The sequence below is a fragment of the Acanthisitta chloris genome, unplaced genomic scaffold (assembly GCF_000695815.1).
Source record: "Acanthisitta chloris isolate BGI_N310 unplaced genomic scaffold, ASM69581v1 scaffold2344, whole genome shotgun sequence".
NCBI lineage: Eukaryota > Metazoa > Chordata > Aves > Passeriformes > Acanthisittidae > Acanthisitta > Acanthisitta chloris.
The window spans coordinates 52168-71603 of NW_008670845.1; the positions used below are offsets into that span (position 1 = coordinate 52168).

Genomic DNA, 19436 nt, shown 5'->3' on the forward strand with positions numbered 1-19436 from the left:
AATTTGCTGTTTCTCAAAATCCAACCCCTTATGCAGGAGCTAAATGCTGGGATCTCAGGTTCATCTTTGGAGTCTTAAACTCCACCAAGGTTTTTCATGACCAGACTCATGTGTTTAAAAATGTACATGTGTACACCCACACACCTTTTTATCTTGTGTATATATACCAGCTGTATTTTCCAGGGATGCACTGATAGATAAATTTCACACTGAAATAAACTTAGCAAATTCACTGAATGCCACAGGTTTGCTCTCAGTTGACTCTATTGAACCAGAGGTGAACCAAGCAAACTTATTTTACTGCCAAAATTAAACTTAAAAAGATACTGAATGGGAGGATAAGATGCTCTGTAATAAAATCATATTTTAAGCACAAAAATAATATTTTAAGCACAAAGAATAACTTTTAAAAAATCACCCAAAACCCCAAATACCCAAATTAACACATAATAAAATAGAATGCATACACACAAGTGAGAAGATTTGTAGAGGATATCATGTAAATATTCAGTACTTGAGGATATAAAACACAACACAGTAATTGCTTTCTTTTTAAGTTTAGTCATAAACAAGAAATAATATAGTGAGAAGGTACATTTTCCTAGAGAAATGCTTACCTTTTGAGCTTCAGCACCAAAGGCAATACAGCTTTCCAGCTGTATGTAGACATACTCACTGAGCCCTTGGGGATTTATACAGTCTGAACTGTGACCCACCCACTGCTGCCCTTCAGAAGTTTGACTTTTGACACCATAAAAATAATTTAATGGTATTAGGTCAGTTTTTAGTTTCAATGGGTTTGGTTTTGATTGAAGGGACAGCAAATATTAGGGTTTTTATTCTGTGTAACAGTGCTTTATACCATTACATCAGGAACAGTGGGCTGGAGGAAAGACTGGGAAATAATGGTCATGTTCCTTTAAGCTTCATTTGCAACTAGATACTGGGATGGCAGTAAAACCAAAATATGTGAAAACCTTAGTGATGGAGCACATAATTAGCAGTTATTAGTCAATCTGTCTATAATTAGTCAATTTGTTATTATGATTGTAGTAACATACCATTGGGCCTTTCCATGAATGGACAAAGTGCAGCTGAACCATGCTAAACAGGAGAAAAGGGAGAACAGGACTTGGCTGATTATTCCACTAGCAAAACTGGAAATAAGGGTACATGTGATAAAACCAATTGAGATGCAAGTCAAAAATAGGCCCATTTTCTCTGAAAATGTGGGATATCTAAAAAAGATCTTTTTATCAATGTGGTTTTATAACAAACTTTTATTCTCTGGGGTTTAATACCAAATGTAGCTCTAGACAAAGTAAAGAGTAGTCAATTCCAAATGTGTTTGTAGTATATACTTACAACGTATTTCTTAGATATTCCAAGAGCAACTTAATGGCCTGGCAGCTGGCAGAGGAACTGTGAAATCCAGCTAGGGGAGTTCATGGTCTGTGGGACAATCATAATATACAATAGCAAATATATCTCAGCTATAAAAGCTATTGTTCTGTATTGAAATAATAGAATGGACAAACAGTAAAAAAACCATTCTGACCTCTGTAAAGCACTATATGATTTTAAAAAACGAGAGGGGGGGAAATTTCAGAAATATGTATAACATAATTCTTTTGAACATATGGGACATGATTGTGATCTCTGTTAAGAAGAGGTAGGCTCCTGTACTGCTGTCAGATTTAGGCAGTGCAGTGTTCTTTGCCTCAGTCTGCTTCCTTTTATGACAATAAAAGTGCCACAGAAATCTACATTCTCTTTGAAGAGTAGTCACCAAGGCAGCATGAGGGCTTAAGCAAGACAAGATTGTAGTGGAAGTGTTATTTTTTGTTAGATCTGTACTCCACAGGTATCAGCCAAGTGGTTTGGCTTAGTTTGGGATTTTTTTGTTTTCCCACAGATAATCTGACAGATACATATCTATACTTAAGCACAGAGTAATTTTCACCTCTTTTAAGTCAGGCCTACTGCTTCTGTTTCAGCCTTTAAGAAGGCCTAAAAAGCTTGACTGCTTTTTCTTATGATATAAGTGCTTCTCAGAAAACATCATCCCTACCTATAAAATATGTATTAGTATGTGGATGGAGGTGCATTGTTAATCAAAAATCTTCATCATCTGTTCAAACACCAGTAATGAGTTGTGTATATTTATTCTACTCAGATCTTCCTAGCTATTTGTTAATAGGTGTCCAGGTGGTCCTGACACACAGAAACATGCTGGTGACATTACAAGGAAAAGAAGGACAGTTTTGCCTCTTACCAAAGCAAGGAACTGTTTACCAATCAGACAGATGCTGGAGAAGACATCTAGCCTCAATGGGATGGTTCCAGATACTTTAAAGCATCTGGATGATGCTCTTAATCATATGGTTTATATACAGATAGTCCTGCAAGGAGCAGGGAATTGGACTCAATGATCCTTAAGGGTCCCTTTCAACTTGAGATATTCTATGATGCTTTGAATCTATGTGTTTACATTGAGCAAGGTATTTTCTTGCACTGTTTAGAGTAAGCCTCAGATTTGTGCCACTATTTTCAGGTTTTATCCCTTTTTGGTTCAGGGACACTTTGTGTTCACAGGGATTTAGTTCTACTTCCTCCACACTGGTCTTCCATTACTACATATAAGTCTTGGCCAGTGTATTTAACTCAGTCAAATCTCCCTCTCAAATATCCTTCAAGCCTCTCTGCTAAACAACCATGATTCCCCATCTGGCCTATCATGTATGAATTACAGAACTGCCCAGACCTGTGTCACAGGCCCAGCTCATCCTATATGGCCTGTATTTTAGGACCTACAAACATGTCCAGGAAGCAGCTGCAGTTTTGTCAGTGATCATTTGTTTTACACCATCACACTGCAAGTATAGAATAAAAATTTTCCCAGTGGCATTTTTTCATACCTGGTGAATTTGACTTTTGTATAGTGTACTGGTTCTGGACCTGTAAAGAGCTTTGTATACATTTCATATAGAGCTTTGTTTCATGAGTTATACAAAAGTCATATTTTCTCTCCAAGAATTGGAGATTCAGGTTTAGAACACAGCCACAATAAGTTAATACAGCGAGGATAATGAACTCTGCTTTGATAATGTGTGATAAAAGCATGATGTGCTACTTCTGAGAGGTCTGCTGTGGTTTTCTGTGATCAAACTGATAGTTGAAGCAAGGTCAGTTTTAAGCAACAGAATATATCCATGAGCAAATGAACTGGATCAGAGCAGATCATCAGCATAGCGTCAACACACAAAGGTATTATACAGTCTTCTTGACATGGGGTCTAGAGAAAATAAGCAAACCTTCCTGCAGCTGAAAGACTACCTGAGACAGCTGACAATGGATTGCCCTGTCCAGCACAGCTGTGCAAAGCAGTACAAACAGTTCAGTCACAATTTCTTGTTTGACCATGCTTGTCCCAAGAAAGAGGTCAGCTAAGGCTCTGCTGCCCTTTCCTCTGCCAAGCATTTCATTGTGAAGCTGTCCCTAAACCAACAGATTCTTGAGTACCTGAGCCTTGGACAACTGAGAGTGTAAAAGGCACTTCTTATCCAAAAGGATATGAAGTCCAGGTCAGCTCACAGACCAAAGCCCCTCATCCAATCACAAAATCCTATGCAGAACTCAAGATTTTGTTTGCCTCCTTGGAGGAGCATGTTAATTGTTTTGCCTTTGTCTTCATTCCACATTGTGCCTCTGGAAGCTGTCTTTCAGTCAGGGACAGAGGCAACCATTCAGAGACAGAAATTTACTGATTGCAGCTGACTGTCTAGCCAGGTATCACTGCAGACCTAGGTGCTGTAGCTATCAATGATGATTTCTCTCTCAGTTGTCCTGTGGGTCTGGTTTTTCCCCAGTAAAGAGCAAATGAGGTGTCTGGTCAAGCTCCCTGAGACAGGTGCTCATGGCCCACTTGGCACCTTTCTGCAGCAGCTCTGTGCCATTCTGGAGATGTGCATTGTTGCTGGCAGTGCTGATTTGATGTCTCTCAGGCTATGATGAGGCATTTGTCAGTGCTCTTAATTGTCATTGCAATATCTCATATGACATCTTACATCCATCTGACATGGGCTCAGATGTTACTGTACAGCTGATGATTTCTTAATGCTTCCCCACGGATATTTGATCTGACATAGGCTGATGTCACCTTCATGGCATAACTTTCAGTGATCACATCCCACAGGCCAGAAACAAGTTGGTTGGGAGTATTTGACCTGAAGGTCTTCCTCACTATGCCTGAATGAGTCTGAGCTTTACATACATGCAAAGCCTTTCACTTCCTTCCATACATGTCACATATCTTGCTGTGGAGGCAATATACAGTGTGTCTGATGATGAAGGTGCCTTCATTCTGTCTGAGCTCAAATGCAAAAAGAAAGTGTTCAGTTGAAAACAAGGAGAATCCACCAGGGAGAAGTATAGAAGCTTTCCCAATTCATGCAGGGATGGAATTTGAAAAGCAAAATTTATGCTGGAGGGAAGACTGACAAGGTATGCAAACAGCAGTAAAAGAAGCTTCTTTAGGTAGAACAGCATAAAGAAGACTAAAGAAAAGTCAGGATGATTGGGGAAGACTCCTGATGATTTGAAAAAATGACTAATTTTCAGAAAAGGAAAGGAGGAGAATTAAGGACACTACAGGTCTCTGCAGTCAGTGAAAAGGTGTAGTGCACTGCCTCAAGGCACTAAGGATTAGTATTCATTATGATCTGCATCAAGAAAGATATTGCCTAAAATACCATTTATTTCCTTTAAAAGTAAAAATAGGATAACATAGGTAATCTTACATCCCCTCAGCTGCAGGGAACTCCAAATTGTGCATCATTGGACTGATCACCAGCCAAGGAATGGCATGCAATGCAGGTCACATCCATGGAGATAGGTATTCACTTACAGGTCTCTTTCAAAAGAAGAAAACAATTCATTTCTGCTGTGAAACAACAGGATGTTCACATGAAAATTTTCTTTACAATAAATACAATGACATAAGGGGTGCCATCACCCATGCCATGTGGGAGCTACCTACATGTTCCTTCCTTCTGACTGACATGCAAAATTCACCCTGCACCCCAGGGCAATATGCAGCACAGCACAGGACCGGGAGCCAACCTATATACTCAACATAGCACAGGCCTGTGCCTTCTCCTGTCAGCTGTTACATGGGTCACTAGCTCCATGATGTAGAGTGGTTTTCAAGTTCAGGTCCCTACAAAGGGTTTCAAAACAAAGTCTTCTGGAAGAAATTTGAGACACATGAAGGAATAAAAGATGATGGGAAAAGCCAGCACAGATTTACCAAGGGCAAATTCTCTCCTGGCCAACCTCATTCTTCTAGGATGGGATGGCTTGTTCTATAATGTTCTATACCCTGACTTTAGTAAGGCCTTCAGAATGATCTCCCAGAATATCCTTGTAGTCAGTTTGGAGAGCTATAGACCCTGTAAACAGACAACATTTTGGGTGGAAAGTTAGCTGGACTTGCCAGGAGCAGCAGCAGCAGGGCTGCTCCATGAGAACAGTGAGCCAGGCCAAGGGTCACCCCCAGGGTGGGCAGTGCCCTGACCAGCTGGTGCCACACCACAATATCTGACCACAGGGAGGCAGAACTGAATGACAGTAGCAGGGTCCATCAACAGCCATGAGCACAGCAAGAGAAGAACCAGGGCCAGGGTCCATCTACAGAGCCTAGGGTTAGGGAGCAGTGAGAGCTGGCTGCTGCCTTTTTGATGGGAGACTCACTGACCAGGGTCCAGCCCCATAGCACCTGAGCAAGGGAAACAGGGCACACCCTGAAATGATGACAGGTCCAACCAAGCCTTCTGATCATAAGGCAACATAGTGATGAGGCAGGTCTAAAAACAAGCTGGGATGTAGTTTCCACAAGTGAGGGCTGCAGTCAGACCCAGTGACTACCAGGCAGGTCAATAGTGATGATGCAGGCTCAAGATCAAGCCAGGAAATCAGTCCACAAGTTGGGATCAAGAGAGCCCATGGCCAGACAGGGCAGGGCTGTGAGGAGCAGAATGGCACTGATGTGATGTTGCTGGGGCAGGGGCTGATGGCCCCAGGAGGGTAACAGAGGGTCCTGGGATGCATGTGGGGGAACCCCATGGGAGGTCAGCCCAGTGAGAGTAGTGCCCTCGGGGCTCAGACCAGCAGCCTCCCCTCTGAGGACACTGTGCCCTCACTCCTTAGTGAGACCTGAGCTCAGGAAGGACTTTCTTTAAGGTGACTCAGTGGCTGTGGGGTGTTAGTGGGCTGTTTCAGGGGACACAGAACCAGGGCAGGGACAGTGGATAAGAAAGGCACACAGCATGAGAGGTTGGGAGCTGAGTGAGGTAGTCAAACCACCCCAACAGGAACAGGTCGAGGGGGAAGGAGGGTCTGGCTCTCACTTAGGAGCCTAGGTCTGAGTAACTGGTGAGTGCTGTGGGGAGACCAGGAAGGTTTGTAAGGACAAGCCCCAGCATGATTAGACAGAGGGCTCAGGGAGGTCTGAAGTTCACTGTAATGGAGCAGCAAGGGCTAGATTCTCCCGAAGGAGGGGCAAACCAGGAGGCAAGGGGGATCCCACAGCTGGCAGGGCAGGAGCCTCACCAGCCAGGGCTCAGCAGCTAAGCAGAGCAGGCCCAGAGATCACAGTCAGTCCAGATCATAACATAATGTCATGGCTATGAGGCAGGTCCAAAGACACACCACAAAGTCAATTCACACATCAGAGTTAGGTCCAGGTCCAGTGATCACAAGGTAGAGCCAAGGTCACACTAGGAGTCCTTGACCAGGCAAGGGCACAGCTGTGTTTGAACTGGAGACTGATACACCTCTGATGTGACACAGAGAGGAACTGAAAGTCCAGCACATTGGTCAGAGTTCCTCGGCCCATAGGTGTGGGAGAGTCTCCAGGTGTGGCTGATCAGGACTGCTAAAGGCTCATTAGTGCACTCAGAGCTCTGTCACCCACTTATGAGCAAAAGTGATGGGCCTGGAGACAAGGCTACAATACTTGGGCAACAGCCTTGGCTTGGGGAGTTTCACATAATTTCTTGCTGATTAACATAAGATTTTTTTTTGTTGATTTGGGTATTGACTAAAACCAATGTAACAAGCTATGAAACAAGCACTTAGACCATTCATCCTGCTTCCACACACTCAACTTCAGTACAAAAAGTCTCCTCCTCCGCTTACTAGTTTCGGTTTCCTTGTTACACTCAGTGCTTCCCACAGTCCCTTTAGTGAAGCAGCAGGGAATAGAAGAGATTGGTTGTATAGCTGTTGGTTGGTATATAACTGTTTCTGTCTACCAGTTGTTGCTGCTCACTTCTATCTTGTGTTGTAGTCTGTTCCAGGGGCTGCTGTTCCACAGGGATGTCCCATCAGTGTTGGTTACCAGCAGGCTGCAGTCCTTCTGGGTTGTCACTGCATTGGCATGAGTTGCTTGTGGCTGCAGTCTTTCAAAGGTGCCTGAGTGTGCCTTCAGCTGTGCTCTTAGTAACATCCCCTTCCACGTGTCTTCTCTGTTTTGTTTCTCCAAACACACCTCTCACATTTCTTTTACCATCCTTTCTTAATTACACTGGAGCAGAGGTGTCTTATGCTCCTGTGACTGAAGATTTGGTATACAATGAGTTCTTTTTACAAGGCCTGATGCAACTGGCCAAGAACAGTTCATATACTCCTGTCCAACAACCACCCGTAGTAACAAAATTGTGCCAGTGCCCAGTACAGGCTCCTGGACCCATGTGCAGAGGGTGTCAGGGAGATCTCCTCCTGAGGCTGGTCATGCTGTCAGGGTCCTAACATTAACTGTTTTCAGACCTGGAACTTGAACAGTTTCTCTATGTTTCTCTATGTTTCTCTATATATTTATTACCTCTGGTAGTATGTTTCTCTATATATTTATTACCTCTTAATTTCTCTTCCACAGTTCTGTCCAGTCTCCCTTTAAAATCATGTAAAATTTTATCATCTTCAGCATTCTTTAGCCGTGAGTTCCATCACTTAGCTACCTTTTTGTTTTCAGCTACCTCTATGTGGTTTTTTAAAAACTACTTTCTACTGACTTCATTTAATACTGTTCATTCCCTGTGTCAGAAGACATACTGAATAGCCAGTCTCTGTCATTGTCTCTATATTATTCAGAACTTCAGAAACCTCTGCTCTTGAGAACAGCATGCCTCTCCTTGGAGTTTGATTGCCTGGACTCAGACATATCTGAAGCATCTGCCAAGTCTTGGATCAGAGTGCTGTTTGTGACACAGCTGTGACATGCCTCTATGGGGGTACACATCCCCCTCCCTTGAGAGAAGAATTTAAACTGACTTTCTTGATCATGGTTCTTGCTAACTTGCATGCCTGTGCCTGGCCATGAACCTCACCAAGATGGACCCTGTAATGCACCACTGCAAGTGTTCATTTTGGGCACTAGTAAGAAAATTAAAGCACATTTTATTAGAAATAACATGAGAGAAAAAGGAGATAGCATAGGTAATTTACGGTCTCTTGCAATGATGGGAACCCAAGCAGTTCTGTTATTCAGGACACAGCATGCAGAGATTCACTGGTGGTGATCTTTACACTTTTATGAGTATGTTCTTAGAAATATGCAACTCTGTTATATATATATTGATGAATAAAAGTATATTTGTATAGAAAAATGCTGTTTCACTTCAAGATGAAGACAAGGATAAGCTGGCAGCATCATCACCAGGTGCCAGTCTGGGACCATCTACAAGCTGCTCCATTATGATTAGTTGGCAAAGTTTAGCCTGCAGCCACATAATATGTTTAGCACTGTATAGTCCTGGAGGCCAAACAGTATGTGCAGCATAACATAGAACTGAACAGCACATGCCTGTGCCTGATCAGGCCTATTTCTTTGTGGGTCACTGACTCCACTGTTGATGTACAACAGTGCTCTGGCTAGGACAACTACAGACCCTGATGTGTGGACTTGCCCTCCAGGCTTGATATTTGACCTACATCATCATACAGACATGTTTGGGAGTCACTGGACTGTAGTGGTAGTGTTGGGAACTGTAGCATTTAATACCTTATGGGGGAGGTCCCTGCCCCACTGGCCTTGATGTTGCCTGCTGCCCTGGGTCCCCTTCCTTTGCCAAGCAGCCTTACCCTTGCCACTCCCTGACAATCGCCTCTGCTGTTTCTTTTCCAGTTTGAAATATCTTAGCTCACTAGCCACAAGAAAAACCTGAAGCACTTCTATGTGTCAAAGCCTTTCTAGCAGATACATAGCTTTCAGTTTGATCCAGCATGCTGTGCTTTCTCAAGTATCATTTGGGATCCCAGGACAGCTTTTGCCCTGGAGTCCAGGGTGTTCTCTGCAGTTCCTCTGGTGACTGTGTTACAGCATTCTGCCTGCCAAATCTTGTGCCTTCAGCCATGGATTTGGTTTGCTTAGGAGAAGGTAGGGCTTTCTCAAAAGTCAGATATGCAGAGAAGTGTGGAATGGTCTCAGAAAATTATATTCCTCTAAGGGCAGGGAAGATATGCCAGCTCCAACCCTTTCCCAAATGGCATGAGAAGGAACAGCACACTTAGTCCACAGAGCATTTTGAAAGCTGTCCTATGCATGTGGCTATTCTTGTTCCACAGACCCCTGGCAGTACTGTGTGTCCAGAACAACACACCACATTGTGGAAACGGAGTGTAGCGTACAGACAGATGGCAATTTATTGACATACCAACTTCAGTGATGCTGCCAGGGAACAAAAAGGACTATTGGACAATACCTAGACTTTGTGGGAGCTATGATTCATGCTTTTAAACTCTTGCCAGACTTCAGAGCAGAGCTCAGAAGCAGCAGGCAGTGTTTACTCCCCTCATGGCTGCTCTTCCCTCATCCCTTTGTAACACTCTCCATGCTGCTCTTTGCAGAATTGCTTCCCATGGGGCCTGCAGCAGCCACACTGACCATGGCACTGCCTCTACAGCAGGTCCTGCTGGTCCACACCAGCAATGCACAGGCACGGTACTGGTCCAGCCATTGATACAGGGGTATGGATTTTATCCAGCTTTGCTGAATCTGCACTTCTGCCTCTCATTTTAGCGTCTCCAGAGGATGTTTTCACTTTCATAAACCAAATAGCACAATCCTTTCTACAGTATTTGACTGTGATACTATTTTTTCATCCAGGATACAGACATCTTAAAATGCCTCTGGACTTTGACTGAATAATATTTCTGTCTTTTTCTTAAAAAGTATTGGGTTCCAAGTGCAGTGCCACTGGTTGATTTTCAGTATTTTGACCATAATCATCTGCTTGCACAGAAATTTAAAAAAGAACAAAATTGAAACCTTCATTAAGCTCCCAAACCTAGTTTTCAAGAGATGTCTGTTAGAAGACTGAGACATCATTTTGTAGGCCTAGTGACACCTAATGGCCCAGTTTAAAACTAGACAAATGGCTTTTGTTTCAGTGAGGACATTAGGTGGACTCTTTGCCTTGAAAATCTCTCTCCTGTGTACTCTTGGGAAGCCACTTACTATTTCAGTTTTGGCTTTCTCAAGTTCTTTGCTATAAAGTAATTATCAAGCAAAAAACCAATTAAACAAGGGAATAGTTATTTTTGTATTTGTGTTATATAATAAATACCTCTATAATAAATGCTACTAATTTTATTGTCATTGTACCTAGAAAGCGAAGAGTTGTTTTAGTTTAATAACAGGTTAATAATTGTTTAAGACACTTTTACACTCTGCTTCTTAGAATGGTATTTTGTAGATCCTGCCTTTTTTGTAAGTTGCAGCAAAACTGTTAACTGCTTTAGGCTACAAGAGAAGCAGAACATAATATGCACAGTAAACCTTGAAATATCATAACTTAAATACTTTTTTGCTTGAACACTTTTGTTAACCATATCTAATCCTTTATAACTGTCTTGGGCAGACCAGTATTTGCAGTTCTCCCATAGACATCCTAGCAGCAATGAAAATGTTTCCCTGCTGTCAGCATAATCATTTCAGGTTATATTTAATGCTGCCTTTGAAAATTTTTGAGGCAGCTACAAATACTGCCAGGTGTCTCCTTTTTTAAGCACTTTGTAAGTAGTGGTACTGTGTTTTGCAGTTCTGCATGTGTATCCCAGCAGAAGGAAGTTTGCTTAACTTGGCAATTAACACTAATAATTTTTTCAGTTGGATAAACTGCAACCTAAAGAACCTTCCCTCTAAAGAGTGGAAATAGGAAATAATATCTCTAGAGGATTATTACATCAAAAGACAGTAGCAAAGATTTCCTTGTATTATTCTTGTGGGTATTAGACAGGTGAAGCTGTCCACCTTTTAAGAAAAAAGGCTTTGCAGGTTTTTAAGTTATATCTCTTAGACATCACCTCAGTATATTTGCTGAGGGTGCTTAGAGGAAATCTTTTTAAAAAAGCACCTGGAAATACAACAGCAGATTCAAAAAGCTGAGTTATTTGATATGCCATATGGAGGTAAGGTAAGAATGGGAGCTGCAGTGTTTACCTTCCTTAAGCACAAAATTTGAGAAAAAAATATCTCAAACTTTTAATGACTTCATATGTGGCTACATTATGGATTTGAAAATAGGGCCTAAATCCTCATCTAAACCACTTCTGTCAATAATCATGACCCACTGTATCATATATTTCAGGCTGTGTGGTGCAGTAACGTAGAATAGGCAGAGACATGTTTAGTTTGCAATCTATTTATTAGAATAAATAGAAGGACCATCAATTAACATTCACAAAATCAATGCATGTCACAGGAATGAAGATGGGAAATTGTATCAGTCAGGAAGATGTTATATATGGAGATGATGATTTATGAAGAAATGGTAAACTTTCTGTACAACCCCTCAGGACACACGACATAGCCTTATAGTACATGCAGCACAAAAATCCAAAACCACATTCCTGGAAGAGGAATGCTTTGCTGAAGTTTAGAATTCCATCTGCAGTTGTCCAGGCATCAGTTCAAGGACAGTTGTCCAACAAGTTCAACAGAAAGGAACAGGATTATTCTGAAAGCTGTTTGTTTCACAGAACTCCTATAGAGAACTGGCCCTGTATGTCAAGTTATTCAATGACAATGGGAAATACTTCTAACCTACCACCTGAAATTCTCATTCAATCCTGGGTATAAGTCCTGAGTGCAACTTGTGTGAGTAGAAATGTCTGTACTTAAAGATATGAAAAGTCACACACTTCTTCAAGAATATCTCCCTAAATATTTACGGCATTTAGCCTGGAGAAAGTAGTGAAGAGATGAGATTATGCTACAATACTACAGTGGAGGGAGTCTGTTTCTGAGGGGAAGGCAAGCATTATTTCCAGCTCCTTTTCTCTTCAGGGAGAAGAGTACCTACCAAAGAAGAGGATGATGTCGCTTGGTATGTGTTTGATCAAGAAAAGGAATGGGTCCCTAAACTCTTCAGATTCAGAGGAATCTTGGTTGTCTCCTGTTGCACCTCCTGAGCCAAGCCAGACCCTGCCCTCTTCAGTGACTTCCATGTATGCCTCATGGATGGCCTCAGATATCTTCAGGGTCTCTGCTGAAGAGATGCCAGAGAGATTGGCTGAAGGGCTGAACAGGTCAGTCATACCCAAGTCTGTTAAGACGGATGTGAGGTTATATTTTCCCTCAATCTTCATGCGTGGGAGGTACACTTTCACTCTCTTCTTTTCCATCACGCTGGGACTGGTCCACTCTGTAATGCCTCATGGATGGCCTCAGATATCTTCAGGGTCTCTGCTGAAGAGATGCCAGAGAGATTGGCTGAAGGGCTGAACAGGTCAGTCATACCCAAGTCTGTTAAGACGGATGTGAGGTTATATTTTCCCTCAATCTTCATGCGTGGGAGGTACACTTTCACTCTCTTCTTTTCCATCACGCTGGGACTGGTCCACTCTGTAAGTTTTTCATAGCTGATTTTGCTCTCAAGCTGCAAAGAGAGGCAGAGAATGAAATATCTGAGACAAGTTCAATGGCCTTAACAGCTGTGTTTGTACCACTTGTCACTCGATTTTTTTCCATTGACTTTGTGTACACAATAGAACTGATACTCAATCTTAAATGCATTTGTTTATCCCCTATGCTTCTTCCTGAGCAGGCATTATATATCATCTGTTTTGAGGAAGTTCCTCAAAACCTTGTCATCTGAAAATGTATTCTGCAGATCAAGCCTTTTTTTTGTTGCTGAAAATAGTTTTTGAAAACATCAAATCAAATTGGCCTGAAAACTGTTCTTCCTGGAACATATTTTATTGATCCCTTTCCTCAATTTGTTCCTTCCTAATGCTACTTTTCTCATGTTCATTTTAGTCAGGTCTTGTAATGCTTTCCTCACCACTTTCATTTTTTATTTCCCCTAGGATTAAATTTCTTTTTTAGCAAAGCTTTTAAATCATCAAAGTGATAAAAATCCTGTGAGTGTGTCTGTTTCTGTCACCTGATGGTGATTGGTGCATATAGCAACATCCTCTTCTGCAGGGTTATAGCAGCACTGCACTGCTTTAGTTTCATTTTGTTAAACTGAATTCAGGGCTTTCCTAAGAGGTCAGTCTCTGCCTGAGCACCTGGAGCACCTGGGCAGATTTGGAGCTCCCCTGCCTGCCCAGGACAGCCATGATATGAGCAACTGGGATGTAACGGGACAGCAAAAGGTCTGACAGTAGCCAAGCCCTACTGAAGCCATAACTCTTCTGCTTCCCCTGCCAGGGCCATACCTGCTCCAGGCCAGAGATATCATCAGGCAACAGCACCAACAGGCTCAGCTCTCCACTGGCATATGGAAGCTCCAGGATCTTAATTTTCTCTGCAGCCACTCTTGCCACTTTGAATGTACTGTTCTGACACATCATTTGCACAGGTTTGCTGTCTTGCTGCAAAAAAATGAGAAATGTGAGATGATATGATGGAGAAGCAATTTTTTTGTTTAGTCAGGCAAATGTAGGAGGCCTTAGAAAGGGATGGGACTTGATCTTCAAATGTGTTGCCTTTGATGAAGAGCTGTGTCTCCATTTTCCTCTCTTGCCTGTCGTGGAAGCCTTTTCAAACACAGGTCTTAGGCCCAGGCACTGACAGTGAAGGATATAGCTAAATAATCCAACTTGTGGCAGCAACAGGTTGTATTTGTAATGCCCAGACTGCTGTCCGGGCCACGAGCTGTCCTGGCCAGAAGTTGTGTCTGTGCCCTCCTACCTCTGTGACATTGAAGGGCACTTCCTGAGTGTCTTCTTCTTTAAATGAGGTCTTCCATATCCCTTTGAAGTAGATGGCATTCACAAAGACCAGGGCAGTATCAAGATCAACAGAGCCTGGCACAAGGAAATCTTGGATCCGTCCTTTAAGAAAGAGATAGGGAAGAGAGTGGTCGGATACACCTCCCTTGGTATGCATGACTGACTGTGATGAAGGAATAAGGGGAGGGGTTCTACTTTGTGGGGTTTTCTTTACAGAGCAAAAAGCAACCTGCTCTTGCTCAACCCATTTTTTCTAGGCATTATAAAGAGAGGAAGGCAAGGATATATTTTATAGTAGGTAACGTAGAATACCTGCTACCCATTTTTCAATCCTTACCATTTGTCTCTTTCTCCACCCAGGAATTAATGACCTGTCTAGCTTCTTCTGCAGCTGTTTTGAAGTTAACTTCTTCCAGCCCTGCTTTGTAGAATTTCTTTGCACACTTCAAGTATTCCTATAAGCCGAAGGATAGCAGTTGTCAGACTGACAAGAACTTGGAAATAGAGGGATGTGTAATGCAAGATCATGAAATAAATCAAAATGGTTAAAGAACAGTGAATGTTTACTCCTGTGTTTGAACATGTCAGTTATTGAACACATCAGTCACAGGTGTCTCCCTGTAACTGAATCTTAAAGCTGGACAAGAAAGACTGCTTCACCTATATAGGTCTGGCACTTTTGTTATGAGATAGAGTTCTCAGTTAAAATTTTGAAATATTTTCTTTATATTGCCAAGACAGTTTCAGTTTAACAAACATTTTTAAGGACAGATAATGTTCCTTTCTCTTCTATTTGTGTCCACTTTTTTTATTTTGGATACAGTGTTCTTACATTCTTAGGTTTCAAAAACAAGGCTTCCTTTCACTGGGAAGATTTGATACTTGGCTTTGAAAAAATACAAATTTGACAATTTCAGTCTTCATTATTTAAAGTCATAAAATATATTTAATTTCCCTTAAATGTTACATTTTTCATTAAAAGGTGTTTTCTAGTAAATGAACAGCAGTCTTGGTTACTCCCTGTGGCTTGCAATATGGGCATATCTTACACCATTATACCTTTCTTGGCCTTCCCCTAACAGACACAGAAAGATCCAAACTCATTCTGTACCACTCCCCCTCATGACTCGCAATGATCTCTTCATCAATGGACAGTGGGCTGCACAGTGGTGCTTCTCTAGAGTTGAGTCACAGGGGGTTTTACAGGAAATCTCATGGAGGTCAGGTCACAATATAACTCACCTGAAGAACTGGGTATGTTTTGTCAATATAGAGTCTGTCAGCAATCTTGAGTGAGTAAGTAGTATTTTGCCTGGTGATCTCTGAGAGAAGATCTTTGAATGAGTTGTGGATGTATTCAGAAGTGCCACACTGAGGTGATGACATAAAAATAAGAAGATAGGTTGCATAAGGAAATTAGAACCAAAAGTATTGTCCCTCTCAGTTAATGTTACAGGGGAGTCCTCCCTCACATAGGGTTGTAACCTTTGGGACAGCTGATGCTATGCTGATGGTTTATTGAACTGGCAGATTCAACCTTGTCAAGACAAGTCCCCTGAAATATGCTTTTTATGAGATGCAGTTGTGTTCCTTTCACTGAGACTTCTGGGCTCACCTCTGCCCAGCATCTTCCTGCCCTGCTTTGGAGTCTCTCAGTTGCAAGTCTGAGTGCTGCACCCTGGCTCCTGGTGCTGATCCCCTTTCACAAGCCATTCCCCAGCAGCACTTGCCCAGGAAGGCATCTTGGTGCCCAAAGCATTCTGCCCCATGCCATGACTTGTTCTGGTGCAAGATGAGCAACCTGCTGACTTTGTTAAAAATCCAGGTGAAAAATACCCTCCTTCCCTCTCTCCACAGATCCCCTTGGTTTGAGAGCATTACCATAGTTTTTGTCAGGGTCTGAAGCTGCCAGAAGGAGAGGCAGAACAGTCCTAGTTTTGTTCTGAGGAGAAAATAAGGCAGAAAGGGAGGTTAAGTTATTTCTCTACCTGGGAGTCAGTAGTGTCTCCAGCTCCTGTAACGTTATCAAAGTGAAGAACCTGCAAAAGGAAATACCAGTGGTAGAAATGACAAGCACGACCAAAAATAATGTGAAATCAAGATTTACACATGATGTCTGGTAAAACTGTTCACTCAGGAGAAAAAAGGGTGCTAACTGAGAACATAGATTAACTCAACATTTACAAGTGAGCTTGCAACTGGTTTATGCCTTCTGTGCCTTCCTGGAAATTATAAATATCACTATTTGCTTAGATGATATTTTTCCAAGTGACTATCTAGAAATAATTGAGTTACATATTGTGTACTGTTAATGATATTCTGTCTCCCTATCTTTCTGGGATTTATCTTTTTTATATATTAAGAAAAAAATGTGATTACATTATCTGGAAATTGTCATAATTTAGAAAAAATTACAGAATAAAATTTGCTGACTGGTAATCTATTTTGCTATTGTCCCTGAGATTTTCTTTTTCTGTGTTAAAGTCAACTGCCTGTTACAGTGAAAACAGACATATTTGTAAAAATTATTTTCTCTAAATACCTCTTGATTCAGTTCTCTGTTTTGTGACTTTGGCTTACTTCTTGTGCATTAAATCAGGTGAGAAACTTGTCAGTGGATAATATTTTTCAGTGGTGTTACTTAGAAGTAAAAACTAGCACAAGGTTGCTTTACACTCATGTAAGTAACTTACCTTCTCCATCTGAGATTGAGTGTTACCTCTTGCTCCCAGATACACCATGGACAGGGTTGAAATCATGCTCAGGGAGGAAAAGATGATGTTGTCATTGGCATGGTGGACTTTCAGTTCTCTGAATATATCAAAACAGAATTCTGCATTTGCTGCACTGATGGAGCCCATGGTGAAATCTGTTGTTGTCTGAAGCAAACAGAAAGTGTCTGACTTATTATGATGAAACATGCAAACTGTAATGCTAAAAATTTGGTGCACATGAACCCCTAAACTTGGTGCATGGTTTTTTTTCAGCCAACAGAATCTAGTCCTGTGGGTTTAAAAGGCAGACATGCATTTTGATTCATGAGCAGTTGAAATGCTGAACGTCTGCCAGCTATGCACAGGCTGGTGAGTCTTTGATTTGAAACTTAAGTTCTCGTTCTCTGTATGTGTAACCATATTGTTGAAAATCTTGCAAGGAATATTAGGTGCCTTGAAGGAAGCTTCTTAAGAGTATTTTCTCATCCCTTAAGGAAAAAAAGCACATAGGTTTGTTCTCAAAATCATCATTTTTTGAGACTCTAAATCAAGTTCTTCACTATAGTTTTTAGCATCACTTTTAAGATTAGTGATCTTAAAAGCCCTCTATTATCCAAACTACAGTTATTTCCAGGATACAATGTGCTGAAGCAACACATGAGTTTTACTAGATTCACTTTAATTTCAGCCCAGTGTAAACAGCATTCATCATTGATTCAATTATATCACACTGTTTAAAAAGTGTTTAGTTTTTATTGTCATCTTTTTCATAATATCCACCTTTTAATAAGACAGCGCTAATTTAGCCTCATGTTTAATTTGCAGAGAACATCACATAATCAATATCTAAATATTTTTTCTGCCTCTTTTCTGATATTCTTTTAAAATTTTACCTGTCATTTCAGCACCTAGCATTTCATATAGCACCAAAGGGAAGGAATTTTTAGTAAAGAAGACAACACAGAGCAGAAAATACAATATTCCAATGTCGAATGCAGCAGCATAGTGTTTATACCACTTATAAGCTCTCAAGAATCTTCAAGAAATTTGTTTTCCTCTGTGTTTGCTAGAGAACAAAATTCAGGATACTCTGCCATTTGTATCACTGTCTGTGTGGCATCAATGTATTCGTGTGACAGTCGTGTGGGATAATTTGTACAATGCATCTAACTGCTTCCCTGAGAGAATGGATGCTCATTCTCTCAGGAATTTAACTGTTTATATAGGTGATATATTTTTATCTGTGATAGATTTTTAATTATTTACCTATTCTGCTTACTGTTATATTTTAGGCTTTAAGCTCCGTTTATGTTCTTGGTGAAGAGACATATTCAGGAGGTAAATGCTTTGTTGTTGTTAATCTGAGAAAATGTAACTATTAAAGATAACACAGAGCTGCAGTATGCTGGGGTCACCTGAATGTGCTGCATTCCTAAATTTAATCCAGAGAATATATTCCATAAATTCCATGGAGTTTAAACAAATTCAATTTTGTCTTTTGCTTCTAACTGAAAAACTTACAGGGATAGGGGAAGAAGACAGAAAGTCTGTTGCAACACATCACCAGCTTTTCAATGTTGAAGTTAGTAAACAAAACTATAGTTCTTACAGACAAATACTTTGACTTTAAGCATCGCAGAATGTGGAACAGTAATAGAACACAGAACACACGTGTGAAGGTAAGTTCAGATTTCTGCAGAAAGCATCCTTTAATAATTTGTTTCTTCAACTGCTATGGAAGGCCATAAACATGAGGTTACATCAATCTATTATAAGTTTTGTAAAAGATTTTTCTTAAATTGCATTTAAGCAAGAGCTTAACTCATAATTGGAAGAAATGCTTACCTTATCAGATTCACCTGGGAAGGTAATAGCACAGCTTCTCAGCTGCACTTGGGGCAGACTTGAGGAACTCCTTGAAATATATCTTGTGCTACTTTGAGACACGCCCCGTGCTGCCTGTTCTGTGTTTACCCAGTAAAGTGATGGATGGAGCTCAATGCCAGACATGTACTTTTACTTGGAATAAGTCCATTCTTTGAAACAAAGAAAAAAAAAGCCTGAAAGAAAGGATTTTACCCTAAAATCTCCAAAAAGGAAGATTCATTCTTCATAGCATGTGAAACCTTGCAGAAAAGGAAGGAGCATATTGAAATGACTGAAGCAAATAAATGGTAAAAGCTAATCATTGCAGCTTGAATTATAAGCATGATTTGATTACGGCAGCAAATAGTGTAACATAACTTGTGAAAATAAACGAAAAAAAAGTGTCAAATATAATCTAGAAGAATGTCTGTAAGGATTTTTTGTGTTATTTTCCTCTGTCATGAGTACCAATGGGCCAATTCCTCTCAGAGTCACCATTCTGAGAACTCAGATACTTTGGTAAGATCAGCATGTGCAGGACTGCTTGCTATAGAATGCCTGCACTGTTCTTATTCTAACATTTCTCTTTTTTTTTTTTCCTTTCCTTTCCTTTCCTTT

The 19436-nt window shown here is 41.0% G+C and overlaps 1 protein-coding gene across 1 annotated transcript; it reads right to left on the bottom strand.

Moving 5' to 3' along the window:
- Window positions 1-12342: 12342 nt before the first annotated feature.
- LOC103801417 (ovalbumin-related protein Y-like) lies at window positions 12343-18836 on the bottom strand. Its single transcript, XM_009073832.1, has 9 exons — window positions 18798-18836; window positions 16932-17117; window positions 16227-16277; window positions 15481-15609; window positions 14576-14693; window positions 14198-14340; window positions 13723-13878; window positions 12726-12938; window positions 12343-12525 (listed from the first exon to the last, which is right to left on the bottom strand). Exons 2-9 carry the CDS (start codon window positions 17097-17099, stop codon window positions 12343-12345), a joined length of 1161 nt encoding a protein of 386 aa, XP_009072080.1. The 5' UTR covers window positions 17100-17117; window positions 18798-18836.
- Between the last annotated feature and the right edge of the window lie 600 nt (window positions 18837-19436).